This window comes from Vulpes lagopus, chromosome 13 (genome assembly GCF_018345385.1).
Source record: "Vulpes lagopus strain Blue_001 chromosome 13, ASM1834538v1, whole genome shotgun sequence".
In the NCBI taxonomy this organism is placed as follows: domain Eukaryota; kingdom Metazoa; phylum Chordata; class Mammalia; order Carnivora; family Canidae; genus Vulpes; species Vulpes lagopus.
The window spans coordinates 61,115,662-61,141,512 of record NC_054836.1 but is presented as its reverse complement, the minus strand read 5'-3'; the positions used below and the strand labels follow the sequence as shown (position 1 = coordinate 61,141,512).

General features: G+C 37.7%; 1 protein-coding gene, 1 long non-coding RNA gene and 1 pseudogene across 4 annotated transcripts; all 3 read right to left on the bottom strand.

The window, feature by feature from the left end:
- Positions 1-1,989: 1,989 nt before the first annotated feature.
- LOC121474898 (membrane-spanning 4-domains subfamily A member 3-like) lies at positions 1,990-15,227 on the bottom strand. 3 transcript variants are annotated; one of them, XM_041728056.1, is made up of 7 exons: positions 15,132-15,227; positions 11,998-12,172; positions 10,670-10,801; positions 9,884-9,940; positions 8,897-9,040; positions 7,706-7,807; positions 1,990-3,101 (listed from the first exon to the last, which is right to left on the bottom strand). In XM_041728056.1, the coding sequence occupies exons 2-7, from the start codon at positions 12,151-12,153 to the stop codon at positions 2,961-2,963; spliced, it is 732 nt and encodes a 243-aa protein (XP_041583990.1). In that variant the 5' UTR covers positions 12,154-12,172; positions 15,132-15,227; the 3' UTR covers positions 1,990-2,960. The 3 variants fall into 3 exon arrangements, with proteins under 3 accessions (XP_041583990.1, XP_041583991.1, XP_041583992.1); XM_041728057.1 differs by having other exon boundaries at positions 11,998-12,335; positions 15,132-15,173; XM_041728058.1 differs by lacking the exon at positions 1,990-3,101 and adding an exon at positions 5,610-5,745.
- A 4,830-nt stretch (positions 15,228-20,057) lies between these two features.
- On the bottom strand, positions 20,058-23,709 carry LOC121474545. Its single transcript, XR_005983427.1, has 5 exons — positions 23,586-23,709; positions 21,463-21,530; positions 20,976-21,099; positions 20,522-20,690; positions 20,058-20,175 (listed from the first exon to the last, which is right to left on the bottom strand). It is a non-coding gene; the product is annotated as an uncharacterized LOC121474545 (long non-coding RNA).
- Positions 23,710-24,618: 909 nt separating this feature from the next.
- On the bottom strand, positions 24,619-24,731 carry LOC121475197 (annotated as a pseudogene).
- Positions 24,732-25,851: the final 1,120 nt, after the last annotated feature.

Below are 25,851 nucleotides of genomic sequence, written 5' to 3'. Positions count from 1 at the left end.
GGGTTGCAGAAGTAAAATATCATTCTTATCATAACCAATCAAGGACATATATTATCAACACGACTTACGCTGTTTATGTTGACTTTAATCACCTCCCTGAGTAAAGTTTTTCGGGTTTTTTTCCACTCTTAGCTTTTTCCTGACTTTTATGCTGTACTCTTGGGAAAAACGTCACTATACAGCCATTGCGTACAGCCCAGACTCAAGGAGTCAGGAGTTATAATCTACTGCGTTGAGGGTGCAGTAGCTACATAAGTTACTAGATATTCTAAGCTGGGATTTTGTCTATTTTCTCCCACTTACTTATGCACTCAATTATTCATTTGTATGAATTCATGAATATTTACATACACTTTGGGTTATAATCAAATGCTACCTTATTTTATTGCTCAAATTATTTCTATTTCGGTCACAGTGGCTCCTGTGTCCCTTTGAACCCCATCGTTGTGTCTCACTGTGTGTGAGCCCTTCCCTGTTTTACGGCACCACCATATTCTCAGGCTCATCTTATGGAGCTCCTGCTCCAGTTTTGGAATCAGCCATTTCATCAGGCAGCCCTGTTTCCTTTTATTGGAGAATGGGATTAGAAATCAAGATCTGGGCTCTAGGTATGGTTGTTGCTATTGGTATATCATTTCTTTCCGGTTCTCTAAGTTAACAGAGCAAAGAAATGTACATATGTCTATTAACTCACATGTCTTGGTTGAGCTACTATAACAAGATATTATAGGCTGAGTAGCTTAAACAGCATTTATTTCTCATAGTTCTGGAGGCTGGATGTCTGAGATCAGGGTAGCAGCATGGTCAGGTTTTTTCTTGGCTTCCAGATAGCCATTTTCTGATTGTATGCTCAAATAGTAGAGAACAAAGAGAGAAAGCAAACTTTCTCATATCATTTCTTATGAGGTATTCATTCCAGATCCATCCTTGTTACCTCATTCCCTCCCAAAGTCTCCTTCTCCAAAAACCATCACATTGGGGATTAGAGTTTCAGCCTGTGAATTTGGGACGGCGGGGGTGGGGTGGGGTGGGGTGGGGTGGCACAGGCACTCAGTCCATGGCACCATGTTTATACATATCTATAAAAATTTTTATCCATAGGGATCCCTGGGTGGCGCAGCGGTTCGGCGCCTGCCTTTGGCCCAGGGCACGATCCTGGAGACCCGGGATCGAATCCCACATCGTGCTCCCGGTGCATGGAGCCTGCTTCTCCCTCTGCCTGTGTCTCTGCCTCTCTCTCTCTCTCTCTGTGACTATCATAAATAAATAATAATAATAAAAAAAATTTAAAAAAATTTTTTATCCATAGCCATCTGTTATATATGTTACATCTGGTTTTGAAAAAAAAAAATCATGAGAAGTGCTAAAAAAAGGCACAAGAAGTTCCACAATTTTTACACATTTTAAAAACTATTCTGTGACCCATGGGCTATTCAGAAGTATGCTGTTTAATAATTTCCAAATATATTGAATTTTCCACTTATCACAATTCTCTTATTATCTGAGAACATATTTTGTATGATTTCTATTCCTTTAAATTTGTCGAGTTGTGTTTCAACACATGAAATATTTGAGAAAAATGTACTGTTGTTGGATAAAGAAGTCTATAAATGTCAATTAGATCAACCTGATTGAACTGCTGCTCAGGCCATCTATACCATCTATACCTTTACTACTTCTCTGCTTGTTGATACACCAGTTGCTGTCAAAGAGATGTTGAGGTCTCCAAATATAATGGTGTATTTGTCTATTTATCCTCTTAGTTTTCTCCATCTTTTTCTTCAAATGTTTTGGACCAGCCACAAGTGGCCATTGAACACTTGAAATATGGTTACTGAGACTAACAAAATAGACTTTAAATTTTAAAAGATTTAAATAATTTAAATTTAACTTTCTATACATGTCTAGTGGCTACTGCAGTACGTAGAACAGGAATGGAATTGTTTGATCTCATGGGACATAGTATTAATTTTATTAGACTTTGAAAAGTTTTGGTTGTATTATTCAAGAGGAATGGGGTAACGCTTTGATTAATTGTCAGTGGGTCAATTAAACAACGCAAGTTTTTATATATGACTATTTACATAAAATATCATCAGAAAACCTTAATGTACTTAGAATGATGCAGTATAACTAATTAACCTAACATGATATTAATAAAATATTATAATAATCTGTAGTATCTCATATAGTTAAAAGTTTGGGGTGGGTTTTTTTTAACCTATATTTACTATTTTCCTTGATAGATATCCCGATCTGAAATGAGTAAGCACAAGCTAGACCATTTGAGAGATAAGCAAACTGATCTTTAGTCAGGGAAGATGCACATCCGAAGTCACAGAGCGTAAAAAATGATGGACCAGCCTTCATGTAAACAATTTTCACAATTACTTCAGGAAACTCTATGTTTACTTCACTGGTTTTCATCAAAAACTAAGCTTCTGAATTTGAGGTCGGCCTACATTTCCTGTCTCCCACACAGTGCTGGGAAGATGACTGTTTAAAAGACTGTGGCAAAAAGTGACACTTGCTTTTTCTAGAACAACTAATTGCTAAAGGTCCAACTTCTAAAATTTTCTTTCCCTATCTTGGCAAAATAAAAAAAAATACTTTTTCAGATAGTGTTCTATTTGGTAGAACTCATATCAATGTGCATCTAAAGTGAATAACCAACCTATAAAGAACATGTAAAGTAGATAGCAAATGAACTTCTAATGTGTTAAGCCACCGATATTTCAAGGTTAAGTTTTGTAACAGAGCATAAACCTAGTCTGTGATGACATCCAACCATAAGAAAAAAAGGGGCAACAACCAAAATCTCAATGTTATAAATGCTAGTTGCTCTCTTTGTGACCCTGAACTCTATGCTTATGTATCTTCACAGGTGTGTATTCATGCCTCAATTGCCACAGTATGAGCTTCTTGCTATCACTGTGGATCCAAAATACAGAGGTGCAGCCTCATATTTGTTTGTTAGTATCTGTGGGATAATGTGAAGGTGTATCTTCTTTGCGTTCAAGTTCTCGATAGATTATAGTTTGAGGCAACAAGTCTTGATAAAGACCTTCAGAAGGTGATTTCCAGCAAAGCAATACATAAATCTGTAAATAAGACAAAGAATAATCTTTAAAGTATGTAACATAAGCCATTAAGAATAATATAATCCAAGTCCTCAATGATTTGTCTCCAAATATATGCTCTCTTACTCCAAAGATAAATTGGGTGGACTTTGGGCCCAGAGGAGCCCACTGGCTGCTCTCCGAAAAGATAGAAGATAAGGTCAATTTCAATCATGACTAAAAGTAACCCAATGATTCAACAAATGGTGTTGGGAAAACAACAGCAAAATGCAAAGGAATGGACCTGGACCACTTTCTTACGCCATACACAAAAATAAATTTTAAATGGATTAAAGAGCTAAATGTGAGTGAGACATGAAACCATAAAACTCCTAGAGTAGAACACAGGCAGCAACATCTGCCTTGGACGTTGGTCATAGCAACTTCTTTCTAGATATATCTCCTGAGGCAAGGGAAACTAAAACAAAAATAAACTATTGGAACTTCACTGAAATGCAAAGCTTCTGCACAATGAAGGAAATAATAACGCTAAAGGGCAACCTACAGAATGGTCGAAGATATTTGCAAGTGACATATCTGATAAAGGGTTAGTATACAAAATATATAAAGAACTGATAAAGCCCAAGACTTCAAAACTAGATAATCCAATTAAAAAATGGGCAGAAAAACACTCTGGAAAACAGTATGGAGGTTCCTCAAAAAGTTAAAAATAGAACTACCCTACAATTCAGCAGTTGCACTAATAGGTGTTTATGAAAGGATACAAAAATACTAATTCAAAGGGATGCATGCACCCCAATGTTTATAACAGCATTATTTACAATGGCCAAATAGTAGCCATTTGTGGCCAAATGGAAGCATCCCAAGTGTCCATCAACTTATAACGGATTGTGAAGATGTGGTGTATATATACATAGTATATATGGAATATATATATGCAGTGGAATATTACTCAGCCATAGAAAATAATGAAGTCTTGCCATTCACAACAATGTGGATGGACCTAGAGAGTATTATGCTAAGTGAATGAAATACCATATGATTTCACTCATATGTAGGATTTAAGGAACAAACCAAATAAGCAAAGGAAAAAAGGAGCGAGAGAGAGAAACCAAGAAATAGACTTTTAACGATAGAGAACAGATGGATGGTTACCAGAGGGAAGGTGAGGGGGGGATGGGTGAAATAGGTGATTGGGTTTAAGGAGGGCACTCTTCATGATGAGCTCTGGGTGTTGTATGGAAGTGATGAATCACTATATTGTACACCTGAGACTAATAGTTTTTTTTTCCCAAATCAATCTCCTTTTTTTAAAAAATGTTAATTTAATTTGCCAACATATAGTATAACACCCAATGCTCATCCCATCACGTGCCCTCCTCAGTGCCCATCACCTAGACATACCATCACCCACCCACCTCCCCTTCTGCAACCCTTTGTTTCTCAGAGTTAGGAGTTTTTCATGGTCTGTCACCCTCTCTAATTTTTCTCACTCAGTTCCCCTCCTTTCCCTTATCATCCCTTTCACTATTTCTTATATCCCCCATATGAGTGAGACCGTATGATGATTGTCCTTCTCCGATTGACTTACTTTGCTCAGCATCATACCCTCCTGTTCCATCCATGTTGGTGTAAATGGTGGATGTTCTGATGGCTGAGTAATATTCCGTTGTATACATAGACCACATAATATTTATCCATTCATCTGTTGAAGGACGTCGAGGTCCTTCCACAGTTTGGCTGTTGTGGACATTGTTGCTAATAGTTTTTTAGTTTTATTTACATTTTATTTACAAACCCTTGTGTCAAGGGCTGACTTTCAATAATAGATTGCAGCAAAGAGCAAAGGAACTGCTCTGCTACAAAACAAAAACTAAAACAAAGACAAAAAATCATGCAGAAGCAGGTCATCTATGAATGGTTTAGCACCAAGCTCACCATGAAGGTGAATGAGTAAAGAAAGAAAACTTCCTAATGATGATTTTTTTCCCAGATATTTAACCAGGTATCAGGCTACCTGGCTTATCAGTGTTTAGTCTTGAGGAAGATAAAGGATAATATAAGCCTACCCATCAAAATAATTCTTGAACAACAGAAATAGGGAGAGATGATAGGGCTTTTTGCCTTCTTTTATCATTTGGGTATAGAGAATGCCAGTCCACCTAATGCTGGGAACTTTGTTTATTTGGTGCATTGCTGATGGGCTGGAAAATAATGAGCTGATAATAGAACTAAGTTTTTGAGTGTCTGAACACATTAGGTATGATTATGTATATAAAATGTGAGGTCTTTTTGTATTTTGTATTTGTGATTTGATATTTGTCTCTATAATGAATGATTACTTGATAAGAGAAAAAATGTGAGGGTTTTTTTAAAATAAAGGATGACTATTGTATCTTTATAATTTTTAAATAATACTTAACCTATGGAACTGTTACTAATATTATCTTTGGTCCATTCCACACTCACATAAAGGATGTGAATAGAGTGGGGGCAAGTGATTTGTCTTTCAGCCAGCACTGCAATGGGCTACGCCTGGACTTGTTGAAGAGAGCTACAAATATACAAAGACTCCAGCACAATAAATGGTTTGGATTATTGTCCTTTCTGAGTTGATGAGTGTATTCTAGGCATGAGGAGGAAGGTAGATGTTTATACGTGGTGCCTAAAGAGAAGAAAGACATTGAGAACATTACCCATCTTCCTTTAATAATAGAAATTCTATCTACTTTAGCCCAATTTGAGCCTGATGGACTTCTGCAGCGTACATTATAGTTCAGTGAGATCACATGACACGTGTTGGTCCAGTGCAATGTGAGAGGGGAGATACATTTCACCTCAAAACCATGACCTTACAAGAATAAACACGTCTTCCCCTTCTCTGTATCTTTTCTCACTGGGTGCTGTACAAGTATGAAGAGAGGAGCTGTGGTGTGCAGAATAATATGGTGTCATTACTATAGTTATGTTATATCATATGATAAAGAAGACGTTATTTGGATGGCCTTAATCTAATTACAGGAGTCTTTTAAAAGCATATTATTCTCAGGATAGTAGAAGAAGGAGTCAGAGAGATTCAAAGCATGAGAAACATTTGACAAAGAGCAAGTCATCTGTTGCTGAAATGGAGGGAACACCTTGATAATGTCTGAGAGTGGCTTCTAGGAACTGAATGTGAGTGACTCCTGGCCAACCATCTCAGTCCCATAGTGACGGGCAACAGAATCCTGCCAACAACAATGAGCTAGCAGACCATTCGAGACTTTCCAGGGGTCTGATGTCTCCAGTACCTGGACTTCAGCCTTGTGAGACTCTGAGTGGAGCTTCCAGCCAGGTCCACCCAGGCTTCTGATCTATGGAGCTGCGAGGTGGTAAGTCGGTGGTAGGTATTGTTTTAAGTTGGTATACTTGTGGCAATTCGTCAAGCAACAACAAACATTTATTATGTATTTTGGTACCGGAAATGGGGTAACAATCCAGTACTATTACTATATCTAAGGTATGTGAATAAATATCTAGGATATGGGAATAGGTGTGGAAGTGGGCAGTGGGACAAAACAAGTTTGAAGAAAATTTTGAGGAGCAAGATTTTCAAGAACAAAATTTTGAGAAATAAAGTACAGAGAAAGCCTAAAATGCTTCAAATTCTTTGTTTACTGGAAATAAAGACATTGAGAATGCTGTCAGTGTGGCTCAGAAAGGAGTGAGGAACACATTACTAGAAACTGAAGGGAAGGTCTTGCGGTGGAGTAGCAGAAATCTAACAGAATGTTGTCTCACGGTCATGTGGGAAGCACAACTAGTAAATGGTGAACTTTGATAACAAACTGAGGAGATTTCCAAAGCATTGAAGGTAAAGCCCACCCAGCTTCTTGCTTACAATAAAAAGTGAAAGGGAAGAATTTCCACCTCTGGGTGATGCCTTTTGCCATGCCCTTGGGTCCCTCCCATCCATGGTCTTCCTTTCCTGAGGAATTCAGACTTGCATTATTTCCCTTAGGATCAGGGAATTCAATGCTCGTGATAAATGTTATATACTTGAAATGAGGGGAGTTTTGATGCCATAAATCTTTCCATTTTCTGTTTGAATTAACCCTGACGCACAGCTGTGGCAATAATTTCAACACAGAAAAAGAACCAAGTAATGAGGTTGAGAAAGTATGCTACTAGTTCTGTATTACCTATATTTGTTACATGTGATAATAAAATACAAAATTCCAACTCTATTTGTGTTAGTCTGCTGTATTTTCAACTGTGTGTACCTGCAAAATATATTTAATCTGTTACAGGTTTTTAAATTAATTATACCTTGATTTTATTATTTTTTGGATGATATGTACTTTGTATATTCATCACACTAAAGAGTATACTTCTCTAGTAAGTTAATGGATGGATGTTTGAATTCGTGGATATATACCCATGGGTGAGAGTTTCTGTATGGATTAAAGAATTATACACTGTGTATTCCAAGTGTGCTCAACACACAACTAGTAGCTCCCAGGTTATCCACAGAATCAGTTATAGCTTTTGTTTTTGTTTGTTTTACCCAAGGTAGAAAGAGTTACTGACAGACCACTTCATGAAATAGTTGAAATTATCTGCATTCTTCCAAGAATTGCACTTACCCAGTGAATATTCTCATCATCCACATTATAACGGAGCATGGAGAGAGGAAGTGAAATTAAAATTTGCAGACAAGTTAGGATCATTAGGACAATCACAAGTCCCTGTCAAAGAAAATAAAATGTCACGCATTACCTTCCACCCTGATGATAGTTTGGAAAGTTTTATTTCAGAGCCTCACATCAGGCCCTCAAAAGGGGACACATTACATTATACAAAAGGTGGCATGAGGTTGGATGTGAACCCAGATGTATGTGTGCTGCTGTAGGAAACAAGAGTTAGCATAGTCAATATTCTTGAATATATTAATATACGATAGGAAGTAAAACTTGATGAGACTTCAGAATTCACAATGATTATTCCACTTATTATTATTATTATTATTGGTGGTGGTAGTGGTGGGTTATTAGTTATACTATTATTTTAGTTATTATTAGTTTGCCATAGATATCGGTAATGTTGCCAATGCTTACAAAGTTGGCTCTTCTCAATATACAAAGCAGAAATGGCAGGGGTTCAGATCTCCCCAGTGAGATACTAAATTCTTCTAGTTTTCCAGTGAACTCAATTCTAGTTAAAACCAGAAAGTTTCCCAAATTTGGAATACACTTTAAGGTAAAAATCAAATGACGGTTGCGAAATTTTTTGTCCTTGCTCTAATAGGTGAGATGTGTCAACACTCCAGTGGTCTTGGCCTCTTTTACTGGTTTCCCACCGGTTTCTTTCTCCTCTGCCTCAGACCATTCATCTCCATTACTTCCACAAGGCTTTATTGCAAAAAAGAGTCCACTCTCAGGTGGTGGCAAGTCAGAATAAATATTCATTCTCCATGTAGCTTTGTGAAATACTTATTTTTAATTCCTAGCAGTGATGAATATTATGATAGAATATAATTAAAGAATAATAAAGAATAAAGTAAAGACTACCCCAATCTTTGACTCAAATTTTAATATCATTCTACTTCTTCACCGCTTTTTCTTGAAAAACAAAATTTAGATCCCAGAACTTGGGGATCTTTGCCATTGTAAAGAAATGGTTTTTGTTTTTTTTTTTTTCCCCCTAAATGTGACACCTGTAGAGAGGCATTTGGAAGCAAGAATTTTGTTCCTCAGATATACCAATGATCATGTCTCATCTGCATCATGCTCAGATAAGCTTTCAGTCTGCCCACAATTCAGGAGGATAATACTTACAGTTGCAATTGATTTGATGCCCAAACAGAGAGTTTCCTTCTTGCAATCATGGTGGATATTTTTTGTTAAATTGTACGACAAAATACAGATCCCAGCAATCGAGATGAAGGTGCTCAGAGTGTTGGCACCTAGATTCCCTCTCAGCTGAAAAAAAAAGTAAATAATGAGCTTATGAGCTTATAAGTTAAGGGCCAGGGGCTTCTAGACCCTATAAGCTGAGGGGAGAATTCTGACTTAACTTAGCCATGGGATCTACAGGCTTTCATCATTCCTATATGGTCAATTCACCTCAATGGCAAATCACATTTGGGAGAAGAAAATTTGCAGAGGATTGATTTTTTTTTAATAAAAAGATTTTATTTATTAAAAAAAGATTTTTTAAATTTATTTATTCATGAGAGACACACAGAGAGAGAGAGAGAGAGAGAGAGAGAGAGAGAGAGGTAGAGACGTAGGCAGAGGGAGAAGGAGGCTTCCTGCGGGGGGCCCCGATCCAAGATCTCCAGGATGGCGCCCTGGGCCAAAGGCAGGCACTAAACTGCTGAGCCCCCCAGGGATCCCTGATCTTTCTTAAGCACATACCATGGATAGGATATAAAGCATTATAGACCTCTTAGCCTCTGTAGTTTTTGACTCTGTATTAGCTCTTCCCTCCACCAAAAATAAAAGTTTGCCTTGCTCAACCCTAAGACATGGTTTTCTCTTTATTCACATCGCCCAACCTCATACCATAGAGAGGTTTTAGTAGCTACGTAAATCTTTATTCATTCTTCTTAGGTGACAAGATTTGAGGATCACAATTTCTAAAATCCAGGGAGATCCAGCCATAGGATGATCACTGAGTCATTGGGCCAACGCGACAGTTACAGGATGAAATGTACTACAAAATAATGAATCCCCTGGGGGACTGGGCTTCACACGGGAAGTCAGAGCGTTATAAGTTCTCATTTTCTTTCTGAACGACAAATGGAAAACTTGTTAGCTTACCAGTGACTTTGTTTGCTTCTTGGCAGACACAACAGTCAGAGATCCAGAGATGATAAACTGTTTATAAAATAAGAAAGATGTCTGCAGAGTAGCAGCTACTTTCAACTCACCCTTCCTCCTCGTTGCCAGATGCATCTACCCCCACCCTCTCCCTCCCCTACTTCCTGGGCCTCCCTTCAGAACTTGGAGGAAAGCAGATCCTTAAAGTGTGTGCACCACATGATTAAGGTACCAGGGTCATCCTTTTATTCTTATGAATAGTAAAATTCCTTTAGCTAAATAAAAGAAGTGGATGTAAAAATCACAGGGGAAAACAATTTATTCAATGTGGAGAAAATGAAATAAAGAGAGTAGATATAACTCAAAGATACACTTTGGGATGCAGAAAAGAGAAAATGCGAGCTCAAATTACATGGCATTTTTCTCAGTGTGTTTGGCCAAGAAGCGTGATGACTTAAAAGGAGGAACATCTCCCTATCCCCAGCATCTTCTCTGATCCACGTATTAATAATACATTTCAGAGACTCTTCTTCTATGTGTCAAACCCAGGATATTCTCCTCAGGCAAAACCGCAAGATTATACCAAATAGGTTCATGCTATACAGTAATGAACAGAACTTAAGGGCATTATTATAGGAGAATATATATTCAAGTTCAGGTTGGAAATCAGATCTTAACCTAGTATCATTGCAAGCACTCGAGAATTGGCAGGATGCCATACAAGTTCTGTGTTGAGTTGATGAATGAGTGATTAAGTGGTTATAATTAGAGATGTGGGATACTCACAGACAATGCCCCCCATATAGGGAAGCCTGTGTAAATCGAGAAGAAAATGATTCTGTACATTTCAGAATCAAGAAGAAGAAATCCAATTATCCCATAAAAGATGCATTTCACACCAATCATAATCTGAGCCACCTGGACAAGAGACAAAACAAGCCAAATTACCAACCACCCAAATTATCAAAAATCCAAAAATCCATGTTTTAAAGACAATGGTGAACCTTTTTCAAGAGAGAGAATCACTTGGTCCAAATATTGTGGTCACTCATAGGGTTGACCCCCTTGACTATTATTAAAAGATCTACTAAGAAGAATCAGTTCCCGGAGAATCTGCCTTTTTTTTTTTTTCAGTGGCCAGCCCATGTGGGCCAACCTTGCTTCAATAAGATATAGTCAGTATGAGGCTTATCCAAGAGCTTAGGACTTCTATGGTCTCTTCTTAATGTACCCCCCCCCCATGCCCATATAAACACAGCCCCTTGCTTTTTTTCTTTCTTTCTTTGTTAATGTTTATTATTTTTAAATGTAAATTCAATCAATTAACATATAGGGTATTATTAGTTTCAGAGGTAGAGCTCAGTGATTCATCAGTCTTATATAACACCCAGGGCTCCTCCCATCAGGTGCCCTCCTTCATGCCCATCACCCATTTACCCCATCCCCCCCCACGTCCCCTCCAGTGACCCTCAACTTGTTTCCTAGAGTTAAGAGTCTCTTAAAGTTTTTTTCCTTCTCTGATTTTGTTTTGTTTTATTTTTCCCTCCCTCTCCCTATGATCCTCTGTTTTGTTTCTTAAATTCCACACGAGTGACACCGTATGATAAATGTCTTTCTCTGATGGACTTATTTCACTCAGCATAACACCCTCCAGTTCCATCCACATGGTTGCAAATGGTAAAATTTCATTTTTAGTGGCTGAGTGTTACTTCGCTGCCTCGCTATGCCACATCTTCTGTGTCCATTCATCTGTTGGTGGACGTCCTCTGGACTCTTTCCACAGCTTGGCTGTTGTGGACTCTGCTCCCATAAACATTAGGATGCAGATTCCCCTTGGGATCACTATGTTTGTATCCTTTGGGGTAAATACCTCATAGTGCAATTGCTGGGTCATAAGGTAGCTCTATTTTCAACTTTTTGAGGAAACTCTAGTCCCTTGCTTTTAATCAAAGTGTTGTACTTCCACTTCACAGAATGGTTGACACAGAATGGTTGACATAGGTCATAACCTGGTGCCTCTATGCCAATCACTTCATTAGCCAGAATAATCCTTCATCCTGAATATATCCTCCTGCTTCTCCTGAATCAAAATTCTTTATTAGTGGTTTACTTACCCCCAGTGCTTTTAGGTTTCCCTTCAGGAATTTATGCAGCTTGTCTAATGGATGTTTCAGGGCACCAGATGTTTCTGTCTTTCCCAATGGGGTATTCTGGTTTTGGTTTGAAGAAATGTCCACAGTCATCCCATCAGAATTCAAAGTTTTGCTCATTCTGTAATAGATCTGTCATCTGATAATAGCATCAGTTAGGTACTGTCATATGCCAAATACTGTTCATTTTATCGCAATGGAAGTAGATACTGGGTTTCCTTTATCTGAGGTCTTTATCACGTATGAGGAGAAGCCACTGGCCATGTGATGTTCATGTGTCCGTGCTGCTAACTCTGATACCACTGATGCGATAAACAACAGTGTAAATTAAGGAGAGAGATGACAGAGGTTGAGAAATATCAAAGCCTACATAACTGTAAGATATCCTCCCAAGTTAAGGAAATTTGTAAATCTCAAGTCTGTTGTTTTTGTTTTGTTTTGTTTTTTAAGTTGCATGCGGTCACAGACTTGTACAAAAGTACCCACCATGGGAATTGTGATATATCTATTTAGCCTTATTCTTGGTGGAGTGAAAATAACCTGGGATTTAGAGGCAAACGGATCTGAATTAAAGACATTTCTCTTTAATTTAATTAAATGTATAGGTAATTTATCATCCAATCCAAGATAGTTTTGAGAATGAAAGAGAATAGGAGTAGTATCCATAATTATGCTAAGGAAATAGAGACCTGGGGATACACTAGATAAAAGCCACCATACCTTTAATTATTGTGTGACAAGGGATCCTTGGGTGGCTCAGAGGTTTAAGCACCTGCCTTCAGCCCAGGGTGTGATCCTGGAGACCGGGGATCGAGTCCCACATCGGGCTCCCTGCATGGAGCCTGCTTCTCCCTCTGCCTGTGTCTCTGCCTCTCTCTCTGTCTCTCTCTCTCTGTGGCTCTCGTGAATAAATAAATAAAATCTTTTTTAAAAAATTACTGTGTGACAAAGAATTTAGTTGAAGCTCCAGGTTTGTCAACATAAAATATAATTATGTTTATGCCTCATAGGTGTGACACCAGAAATGATGCAACCGATTTTCTCAGTATCATCAGAGATGTGATAAATGTAGCATAAATTCTCAGTTATCTTCTCAAGAAGTTAGGCTATGCTTTGGTACTTGTCAAAAACAGTGATGGATTTCCATAGAAGAGCAAATCCCAGAATGGCCATCCTTGAAAACTAGCTCATTTTGAACCATTTCTCCCCAAATATTAGCTTTTTATTTCTATATAATCTTCTACCATATCAACTTTATGACTATGTGCTAACATTAAGTTAAGTTTGAGACATAGGGGCAGACTCTTCCTTATTGCATTGGTATCTATGAATTCTATCACTCTCCCTAGTATGTTTTAATTTAGTTCTGCTTACACTTTGTACAATTTCTTATGTTTCCTCCTCCCATTATGCTAATTATATGGAATTAGACCCTTAACATAACTGCTTTTGTACAAAATTCCTGGATCAAAGTGGAAACATAGTTTCTGACTTTTGCGGTCCATGCCAAATTTCTTTTAAAAAAAAAAAGTGTGTGGGGGGGGAGATAGCAGTGTACACTGGTCCCAATAATGTGTGTGTGTAAATTTCTTTGCAGCCCCAATGAAAAGATTAAGATATCATGACATGGACTCTTATGGGATATTTAAGATTAATCCTAAGTATTCAATTTTTCTATTTCCACTAGTTGCTTTCAATTAAGGAGTCGAAACAAGGAATTTATCTTATATGAGAACGCTGGAAGTGCTAACAAGAACTTTCTTTTTCTATTTCTTAAGTGGATGAGTCTTGTCAATATTTCATTAAAAAAATATCTATTCAATCAGTTATTATATCTTTTTAACATGTGACTCTTACATCCAAAGATGGTAAAAAACAAACAAACCAAAAAAAAAAAAAAAAACTTGCCCAAGTTCACAGACATATTTATAGATGTGAGACCAAAGAGCCATAGGTCTGATAAGTAAAAATCTTCTCTTTAGATCAAGCCTGGCTCAGACTAATACATCCCCTATTCAGCCTCCTGAAGCTCCCATATAATAGGTTTGAGTTTTTGAGGGAGCCATAGCTTTCAGTATAACTTTGTTGGGGGGGAATAAATTGTTGACTCCAAAAAGTATCTTCCATTATTCCTCATTGCAAATGTCATTATTTACTCATTCATTCACTCAATAAATATATTTATTTTCTAGGTTTAAAATATTGACTATAATATTTACTGGACACATTTTGATTCACTAAACTCACTTTAATGATTTTTGTTACAGATATACGTTATTAAATACTGTAATATTCTATCAATCTTATGCTTGTAATTTAGCCTTTGACTGCTCCTTGAAGCCACCATCCAACTGTTCAATATTTTGGTAAGATTTTCACATTTACAGTTATCATGTTTCTAACAAATGCTGCTCTTCCATCTCTGTTGTCTATTTAGAGAATGACATTGCAATATTTCTTGGCTACTCCACAGTACAAAAATTCACCTTGCTTACCACATTGTCCTCACCTTAAATATTGACATCAAAGCCCTATTAACCTTTTAAGTTAATATAGCTTCAAACCCACCAAATCCTCTTCGTTATACCTCTACCAGCTTAGTTATAAAACTCATGATTCTCACTAAGAATGCCACTGTGAACCTAGCTGGCTTACCATATCCAGTCTTGAAGTGCTGAATTGCACTTGCAGATTGTAACCAAAAAATTTCTGTCACAGTTCTAACCAAATTATTCCCTTGTATCTTTAATTACGTCCCCTAGAAAATAGGGCTGGAGACAAACCTCCTTGTTAATGCTAAGCCTTACTCTCTACCCACTGATGAGTAAGGTGTGCTTGCATAATCAGAAAGTCAGAAAGCAGGAATGAAGACAAGATCAAATGTATGTAAGTCACTGGAACTTTCTCATTACCTTAAAAAAATTCCTGAAATATTGGGCAGTGAGTATCTACCAATGGAAAAAAAGGAAGAATGGTCTCTGCCTTGAGCCCACATTCAGTCCAGCCTCAGTCTGTCAGGTTTCACACCTGTGCCTCCCAGAACATAGACAAAAGTACTTTCTGGTGCTCAGGATAATGGAGGAAAAAAGGTTACCTACCTAGATATGTTCCACCACAAGATGTGGGAGCCTGTAGTCTTCTTAAGCTTACGTCTCTTCTGTATCTATCAAGGACTGTGACAACATATGGGGGAGGAAAATCTATGCTCTGATCTCTGTGTTTCCTCATTTGCTGTATTTCCACACATAGAATTCCAGATAAGCAGTTCTCATGTGTTTAGAGAAAGTTGATACATATCATATTTTGTTGCACAAAATTAGAAGCCTTATTACCATAATCCGCAATACCAATTGATAGTTTTATTTCTGCACATTGTCTTTCCATTTCTTTCTATTAATCTAAAAAAGAATGTATTTTTTTAGCTTACTAAATAAAATTCTTTCCTTTGGAGCAATTTCTAGGAAATTCATATTTTCAACCAACTTCTCTTGGTCTTTGCTTTAGCACCTTATAAACTATACCTTCACTAAAGTAAAATAAACATTAAAACCCCAGAAAAATAAATATATTTCCATTAATATTTAAATTTCAGGACTCTATCTCAATGATCAAGCTCAAATATACCAAGCAAAGTATTAATATATAACTATATTAAGATGACATTACAATAAAAATCAATAAAATGGATTAAACTTTGTCCGAATTGACCAAGGGAAAAAGAGAAGACAAAAATTATCAATGTGAGGAATAAAAGAAGAGATACCACTGCAGAATTCAGAGACAGTTAAAGGATAATAAATACTGTGACCAAGTTTATGAAATAAATTTAACATCTTGAAGGAAATAGAATCTTTATTTGAAAGACACAAATTATAAACACTGACTCAAGAATAGATAATCTCAATGGTTTAATATCTATTTAAAAAATTGAATGTATAGACAAAACCATTACAACAGCAACAGCAAAACCAACTCCAACTGCTTAGCCATTATCACTGACTAATTCCACCAAATATTTAAGGAAAAAATAATAATTTAACATAATCCGTTGTACTTTATGCGGTCAGCATTACTGCAATATCAAAACAAGACAAAGATATCATAAGAACTACAAAACAATAACTTTCAATATGGAAGCAAAAATCTTCAACAAAGTGTTATCAAATCAAATCCAAAAATGTATCAAAGGATAATACACCACAACCAATGGGATTTATTTCAAGAAGGCAAAACTGATTTCTTTTAAATCAATGTATACAATTCATCATGTTGACAAAATAAATACAAAACACATGGTCTTCTCAATACACAGAAAATGCATTTGACAAAACTTATTCATTCATGATAAAGAAAAATACTCTCAGAAAACTAGTAGTAGGTGGGAATTCCCATTATCTGAAAAAAGCCGTATACAAAAACCTACAGTTATAGCATACCCAATAGTAGCCTACTGAATGTACTCCTCTGTCTCCCAATACTGGTGTATCTGCCCTCCCCACTCCTGTTCAACATCTACTGGAAGTCACAGCCAGTGTAATATGGTAAGAAAAGACTTAGAATTTGGAAAGTAAGAAATATAAATGTCCCTATTGAAGATATAATTGTCTATGTAGAGAGTCCCAAAGGATCTTTTAAAAAATCCAGAATTAGAAAATGTAAAGTAGACTTTGCTTTCTGAAAAAGAGCATTAAAATAAGAAAGTTTAATCTATTAGGCCACAATTAGATGTTTTTTCTACAGTCTTTTGTTGTTCCCATAGAGCAGAGTCTAATGTCCAAGACAGTGTTAAGTGCCAATAAATGTACTGTAGTTAAAAAAAAAAAATGTACTGTAGTTGACAACATGCTATCAAACTGTGACAACAGTCAAGTCAGAATCACACAGCGGATTGCCGTTTTCCGATCCTATTGCAGGTGGCAGGGGCAGGATTGCATTAAGCCATCTGTTAGTATCTCCTTAAATTTTGGTTAGACATATACTAAGAGAGGCCACATGCATATTTTGACGACAGATTACAAATTGAGAGAGTTCCAGGCCTGTCAAAAAAAGTCAACATGTGATAATGACTGTTCCCTTGTCAAGTAGTGTGTAGGTTGTTTCAGGCTGCATCAGGATCCATGAAGCAAAGAGAATAAGGACCTGCAAGGGATTAGTCACCGAAGAAGCACTATCTGTGTGCAGAATGTGTATGTATTTTCCTACTTTTAAAAAAGATTTTATTCTTCTATTTGAGACAATGAGAGAGTGAGAGAGAGCACCAGTGGGAGGATGGGGGTAGTGGCAGAGGAAAAAGGAGAAACAGACTCCTGGCTGAGCAGGGAGCTGGACATGGGGCTCCATCCCAGGACTCTGGAATCATGTCTTGAGCTGAAGGCAGACGCTTAACTGACTGAGCCACCCAGCCTGGGTATTTTCTTATTTTAATACACCAGTCACACTTTACTCATTGAAAGGCTTTATAAAACCCTGAGGTTAAAAGGTGGTAACTGACTTCATGATGTCAAATCTTCATGATACAGATAACACTACAACATAAAATGAAAAGAAACAATGGCTGCTTCAAGGTGAAAGGATAGGATCAGGGCTTATTTTAATTCATTTATTTCTGGAAATTTGTATCTTTAAGAGAGCGAGTGTCAGAAACAGCATGATCTACCCAGCTGGCCTATTGCACAACTCCCAGTACAGCATTAGCATTATAGTCTGAAGTGAATGGCTTTTCAGAAATTGCGTAGGTCAGCAGTTGGCACATATCCTCCAAGGCCAGACCAGAGTCCCAAATACCTACAACTTTTTTGATATGTTCCCTTTATTTCACACTACAAGAGGTGTGAGATGATGCCAGTGCTGATGTGGATGAATCATATGCTTCACTTATCATGTCCAAATGTTATCATGATTGGGGATAGAGTAGGAGACCATAGCAGTGTCAACATCAGCAAATCTGTAGCCTTTTTCTCCTCCTGAGAACACTGAAGACTATTTACTTCTTGATTACTAATTTACTCCCAAAAATGCAATTTAAGTAATTCCAGAGATAGCTCAGAAGTTAATATATCAAACAACTAAGTGGGTTGGAAAGCCACATCATCATAATTATGATAAAGAGCAGATATGGGAAGTTCACACTCATTGGAGGATAAGTCGACAACCACCTGTGGAGGAAGAACACACAGGAGATGATATTTCATGACGTGATATGACATTTCACTTGCCCATGGCCCTAGTTCCCTTGGGGCCACTCTTCTCTTTCTGACATAAACATCTCTATCCATCCAAGCAATCTTCTGCTAGTGCCATGTCTGATCCTGCTCATGTGGCTGCCAGAGGCAAAATGGAATGTGAGGGGCTCCTAAAGTGAAAGAGGGTCTTAGATGTTTCGTATGCTTTGAACTGTTTCAGGACAACTTAAAGAGGTAAATGGAAAAGTGGCAGAGAATATCTCAGAACACATTGTAAGTCCTCTAGATCACGGACACTCACCGAGGTCGTACCACAGCAGACCGCACTGCATCCAAAAGCAGAAAGCAGCACTGAGAGGATGAGTCCGAGGATGATGAGGATAAGCTTCATACTCATAATCCCCTGCAAATTAAAATCATGCAGGGAGAGGAAAGATTGAAGAACTGAGCAAGGGAGCTTCTGTCACGGACCCTGAATGTTGTCCTTCCTAACTCATTGACAAATTGTCAGCGGTAGTAAGATACTACACTCTGGCTTCACCTTCAGATAAAATCTGAGCAAAGGTACACATAATTATTCCAATTTACAGACTCCCAAATTTCCAATTTCATTCATTTGTAATTTTCACACAAGATCCTGTTATCCATTTTTTTCTCGACATAACCAACTGATAAAGCTGCTCACTTGCAAACCTTACTTTATTGAGGTGTTTAAAAATTAGAATGTTTTAGAATTCCTTTCTAGCTCATAGTAATTTTCACCATATGATCAGTAGATCCATGTCAGTTTTGTTAAATATACTTTCTAGAAAGGATCCTGGACTTTGTCTATCACTGTGCTGAATGGACTAAACATCTAGACTTGTCTTTACCTCAGTGAAGACAATCACAATCATTGAGTGAATTCATTGGCGCCCATTCTGATCTTACCTAAAATAAGAGTCTTATTTAGCTTCACCTGATGTACATAAGTCCTGACATCATCAATAATTTATATTTTGTAGATATTCACTTGGAGTCAAGGCCCTGACCTTTCTGCAAATGATTTGTCAGTTTTAAGTGGTGCCCTATTGCCCACCTGTGATGAGAAAGATTTCTACAAGAAATTTTATACATGTGGATAAATATCAGGAGTTTTTTTTTCACCAGATCTATCAATACTTACAATCATGAAATAACGAATTGATGTGCTTGGTAGGAAGTAAAGGGATATGGCTATTCTGAATGCAACGATTATTAGGGACACTCCTGTCAATATGGCGGCCACAGTGTTTGTTCCAATGCTGCCATAGATCTGAAAAAGAATCAGAAACTGAGTCCCTGTTCTGACACTCTTCAACCTGGCAAGTTGATTGTACACATGTGAACATTTTACTTAAAGTGGAGGTAAAATTGGAATTTGTAAAAATTATGCACAGGGTTGCTATCTACTATGTGACCTATAGGGAACAGGGAAAGAATCATCCTGAGATCACAACTCAAGGCAAAAAAAACCCTGAGAATCAAAGACAGCCTGATTATTTCGAAAATGAAGGTCAATCTATGCTATGCCTCCTTTGATTTTCTGAAACTGTAGATAAACACACCATCCGTTTTGTTGTCTTCATCCCTGACACAATAGACACAGTTCCGGATGTGATTAACTGTACAAAGATAAAGTTCAAGGAGTTAGTCTTTGAATACCTCGTTCTGTAGTCTTTTTTCCTAACACCAAATATTTCTCAATACTTTTCCTCCTTATTTGTGCTTACATATAACTATTAAGGATTTTACATATATCCTAAGTGATACAGAGACAAGTTGTTCCAACTTATCTTTTACTTACAAAAGTTGGTCCCAAAAGGAAAATGAAGGTATATACAGTATCCTCTAGGAATAGATGTAGTTTATGGAATGAAAGGAAGACTTTTACCATAATCCACAGGCAAATATTCATTAGGCCAATCATGATTTGGCTCACCTAGAAAATGAGAAAGTGCCTCTGAGTTAGGAGTAATCAGCTTTCCTCTTAGAATTACGTGCCCCACATGTGGAGGCGTAAATGGCTCAGGAGCCCTTTAACTTGGGGGAATTCCAAGATCAGCGCTTAAATTTCCATTCAGTGTTCCCAAATATAAAATAGTTTGGTGATTTGGCTAAATGGTATATGTGTTTTCTCATTTTAAAGTCCTATTTTCTTCTTGATATGGTAATTATTGTGACCACTCCAAACTTTTGTCTCAGGTAATCATGTAGCTTTGACCCAGAGCAAATTCAGGGGAATATGAGCCACCTCAAAATCCTTAGATGATCTTCATTGTACTTACCCCAATAATAACTGGCTGCCCCTTTAGGAAATTCTGCAGGTTTCTCTGTGCCTCCTGAGGCAGAGGCCCTGGCCCAGTTTGGCCCTGGTGGATGGCTGGATCTCTCTGCTGAAGGTCCATGGTTGTGTCCCTTGATGTCGTCACTCTTCACAACCTGTTGCTCCCCTCACTGTGGCGTGGAGTCATGACACATGTGAAGCATATGTTGGTCAGAAAGATCAGGTAAAAGGATTAGTCTCTGATTCCATGCAATAGTTAGTGTTCATAAATATTTTAAAGTAAAAGTAAGTGCTGTGCTAAGTGTAAGAAATTGGGCCATGCAATTGTTTCAGTTCTTAAGGGTAGGAAATCTGACATTTATTAAGTATTTAACAGTGTACTTCGGGCAGTTCAGAATGACATAGTCACTATTATGTTGAGTTCCAGAAAGGCTATCTAAGTAACATAAACTTACATTATAGGAAACTGAGGATGGTAGCCCGAGAGCATGTGCCTTATGGATCCTATTGTCTTGAAACGATATTGACCATCTTGACCATGAAGCTGAAAATAAATATTGTCCACTGGTCCTGGTATTCCTGTCCCATGGAAAGACAGTATTTATTAGTTTATTTCTTTACACCTCTGTTCCTAGGTAGCTCTGGCATAGTTATTTTTGTTTTGTCTCTGGGTTCAGGCTCCTTCTGAAGTTTCAGAACTAACAGCACTTGACCCAACAAGCCACCGTGTAACATGTGTGCTCCTAGACTCAGAGCTGCGTCTTCCTGGTGCCTCCAACTGACTCGCCACACAGACGACACAGGATTCACAGAAAGCCTGGAAGGGACCATATGTCCGCACGGGCGAAGCTGGGTCGGTGGCTGGGAACCACATCTGCCCGAGCCCAAACCTTTGTTTTCTACTCATGATGTGCTTACAGAAACGTCAAGCAAAATACTCACATATTAGAAATGCTTCCCTTCTCTGACCACAGGAAATCTTCTCTCTTTATTTGAACACATGGACCATCCTGAGTATAAACAAGAAATACTATCACTTTTTCTGTCTTCATTATGATGGCAATGGATACTCTGTCTTGCATACATTCCTCTTTGAAGTGAAATCATAGGACACTTGGTATAGTCCATGGAGCTACAATTCCACTTTTCCTCTAGAATTCACTGTAAAAAAATTCTAGCTATATGGTGAACAGGTACGTTCGAATTTATCAGGAAAATATAATAAAACAATAACAATAAAACAAATATTTCTTCTACTACCTTTATTGAGTTCCATAAAATCTGGTGATCCTTTAATAGAAATAAATGCCTTTTATTCTTAGGAGATTGAAAAAAAGAAAAAGAAAGAAAGAAAGAAGAAAGAAAGAAAGAAAGAAAAGAAAGAAAGAAAGAAAGAAAGAAAGAAGGAAGGAAGGAAGGAAGAAAGAAAGAAAGAAAGAAAGAAAGAAAGAAAGAAAGAAAGAAAGAAAGAAAGAAAGAAAAGAAAGAAAGAAAATACAGTTGACCCTTGAGCAACACAGTTTCAAACCTTACAGGTCTACTTACCTGTGGATTCTTATAGTACGGTACTGAAAATGTATTTTCTCTTCATTATGATTATTTTTAAAAGATTTTATTTATTTATTCATGAGAGAGAGAGGCAGAGACCCAGGCAGAGGGAGAAGCAGGCTCCCTGCAGGGAGCCCGATGCAGGACTCGATCCCGGGACTCCAGAATCATGTCCTGAGCCAAAGGAAGATGCTCAACCACTGAGCCACCCAGGGGACCCTCATTATGATTTTCTTAGTAGCATTTTCTTTTCTTCAGTTAATTGTAAGAATATAGTACGTAGTACATGTAACGTAAGATGCATGAGTTATCAGTAAAGCTTCCAGTCAACACTGGGCCATTAATACTTAAGTTTTGGGGGTTATAAAGTTATACCAGATTTTCTACTGTGGGGAGAGAGGGTGCCCAGAACCCCTGTGTTGTTCATGGGTCAACTGTAATTATTTTCAAATGGAAAATGGGTGGGGAAAAGTCATACACATTTGAAAGCTGGTATTTAGATGTTGAATTTGCATGAGGAGTCAAGTGGGAATAGAAGCTTTGGTGTTTAATGCAGGCCAATGATCTTTTATATAGAATTCTGACTTTATTTCTACCCTTGTTTCAATGAGTTTCTGAATACTGAATTCTCATATGCAAAATCTGTTTTTATTACCAACAGAGATTATTACCAACCATACATAGGTATGGAAAAAAATGTGTATTTTTTTTTACATCTTGATAGCATTATAATTAGTATGCTACTGTCCTGACTCTTTAATTTACTTTAAAAAAAAAAACTTTAGTTCTGTTCCATATTATTAATCATATTTGAAGCAAAAATATGTTTCTCTGAGCAAACTGTGACTGTCTCTTTCTTTCTTTCTTTCTTTTTTTTTTTTTTGACTGTCTCTTTCTGATAATAAAGTCAACACCCTAAAAAATATATTTTCCTTGATTCCTGATTTACAAAGCAGTACTCTCAGAGTCCACTCGGTCCTGTATTTTTTTCTCAAAAAAGTAATGATTATACAGAGAATATAATTCCAGATCAAGAACCTCCTCCTTTTGGATCAAATCCTTTCACTGACAAAAAAAGGACAAAGTAATCATTCATTACATAAAATTGAATAAAGCCCCACACTAGTGGTCCCTACCACTAGGAAAGAACTCTGTGTTGCAAATTCTGGACAGCATATGATTTTCAGGCTACTTGTTTTCTGTTTTTTGAAAATGATTACATGGCCGAGATAATCTCAAAGCACAATCTGGAATGCTTCTTTACAACTGTAAGATTTAATTTGCTACCAGAGAGTCAAGCATTTTTTTTATGGAAAAAAAATCCCTTTAGACATTTATGTCCTTCTCAAACAACTAGTTTTACAAAAAGTAGTTTTTATAAGATTATTCTACTGCTGTTCCATGGGTTCGTCCCCTGGAACAATTCTCATGAGTCTTAGGGACCAGCATGGAATGGACATGCCTCTCATAGCCCAGAGGAATAGCCACCTAAGTAAGAATAAAAGAAAAATACATACCCCTGTCCCAAAACAACATTGAGTCTTAACTTGATATCCACACAGGACATGGGAACTTCAGTACCCAGAGTCGGTCTCAGAGTCTTCCCAAGGAGGTTCCCCCACAGAGCAAGCAGTATATGATCTGTGTCTCCATCAGGCACTCGAGGCCCTGGGTATTTGGTGTACACAAGTTTTGCTCAAGACAGATCGCCCTGTCCTATGAAGAGATAACGGCGCACCACCCTAAAGGCATCTTTCTGCACTCTACTTCTTGCAGATGGGTCTCTATGATGGAGTAAATTGATGATGTTGACAGAGATAACGGCTTATCTCTGCTGTTCAGATAGCTGCAATTTGAGTGCCAAAGCTTGGCACACTCTTCTTTTTGCCAGGGCAAATCTTAATTCTTGTTTACCCACCACTCCTCAAAGACCTTGTCCATGAACCACGTGCTTTCTGTTTGGGGAAATATTTTGATTTAAAATAAAACCTTAACTTGCGCATAGAAGTCCTCACCTTTGTTAGAAAATATGGGATTTTTTCCATAAATATGGGATTTTTACTCTGTTGGCTCCCAAATTATACTCTATATGTTTTGCTAACAATGCCAGCTCCTCCGCCATGATGTTAGCAAGCTTCCTTACTCCCATTTCTACCACTTGACAAATAATTTTAGAAAAACAGCACATAATATTTATAGAGCCCAAGTCAGGAAATCCAAAGATGGGAGTAATGTGCTGTTTGTCCATATCTCTGGAATTATAGTCTTCAAACGTAAAAGGGAGCCTTTGCATATTCTTTCATCTTGGCTCAATCATCCATTAACTGTCATTCTCTCTGCTCTGTGACCCCTCTGGGTTCTTTTATGGTCTTGCCCATAGTTTCCATCATGAATGATGGAGAATCTCTGTGTTCCATACCACCCCTGCCTTCCCTCAAGGCGTAATAATTTGAGGTAAAGCTTCTAATAGGAAAAAATAAGCTCTTTTCCTATCCTTGTATCTGAATAAAAGAAGGACTAACTGTCCCTGTTCTTGTTTCATATCCATCAAAAGGAATGCTCTGCCTTTTCTTCACAAACCTGAGTGTCATCCTTGCTCAGAGGCTGCGTGAAGCGTCTCTGTATTGTTCCAATGTTAGCATATGTGCTGCCAAAGCGAGCCCTGCTCCTCCTTTTCTTAACTTTAAGAATTTTCAGTATATTCTTTTATTCGCTGAATAAATTTCACAAATTCCTTGTGAAAGGAATTTGACCAACAGGACAGCGGCCTTGGAAGTCAGAATCCGCTAAGGATTGGGTAACAACTCACCTGTGAGCCAACTAGCCCTGAAAATGGATGGGCTGGAGGGGGGTGGTGTGGGAGGGTGTGGGGTCCTAGGTGGGGGTACTGCGGTTCCCCCCAACCCCCACCCTGTGGTCTCCATGCTGTGACTAGTAGGAGGGCCAATGCAATGAACCTTGAAGCCCAGAAGACACCAGTGGAGCCACAGCAGGTGCAGATTTTGGTGGTAGTAGAAAAAAAGAAGAGTTTGATCTTTTCAATAGCTTTTTCTCCCCTATTGTAACAACCATATAGTTTCTCCCCTTTATTCAGAGGTGTAAACAACCTCCACACCCTGCATAAACCAGTTTTCCTGTGACATACCTGTTTTATATGTTGCTAGGTTTAATTTATTAGTCTTGGTAAGGATATATGGGTCTAAGTTCATGTAAATAGATGCATATTTTATTTTCTTATGATATTTTAATCCATTTTGCAGAGTGAGAGAGCTGGTTACTACTTGCCTCAAAAATATGCTCTGAAGTTTTTCTTCCTCTTCAATGTTCAGAAAGTTGTTTGTATAATATTGGTATTACTTCTTCATTGAATGTTCGGGAGAATTCACCAGCAAAGCCATCTCCGCCCAACCTTCCGTGTGTGACAAGTCTTTTAATTATGAATTCAATTTATTTTCACAATACAAGTCTATCTGTATTGATCGGGGTCCTCCAGAGAAGCAGAACCAGAAAGATGCTCTGATATGAACAATGACATTTATTATAAAGATTTGGCATGTGTGATTGTGGAGGCTGAGAAGTCCGAAGTTCCACAATCAGCAGATTGGAGACCAGAGAGCCAATGTTAGTTTGGGTCCAAGTCCAAAGACCTAAGTAAGTAACAGGAGAGCCTACTATAGGGTCAGGTGCTAAGGACAGGGTTCATTTTTAATTATTTATATTTCATGGTTACATGTGAAATGTATCACATGGTTTTGTGCAGAAGGAGTCAGAAAAATCACACTC

Coding starts and splice junctions, on each gene's coding strand:
- LOC121474898 (XM_041728056.1), bottom strand. CDS start 12,153: ATGAGCAAAACTTTGAATTCTGATGGGATGACTGTGGACATTTCTTCA. Junction 9,941..10,669: donor CTATATGGGGGGCATTGTCT/GTGAGTATCCCA, acceptor TTTTATAAACAG/TTTATCATCTCTGGATCTCT. Junction 7,808..8,896: donor GCATCAAATCAATTGCAACT/GTAAGTATTATC, acceptor TTTCTTTGACAG/GGACTTGTGATTGTCCTAAT.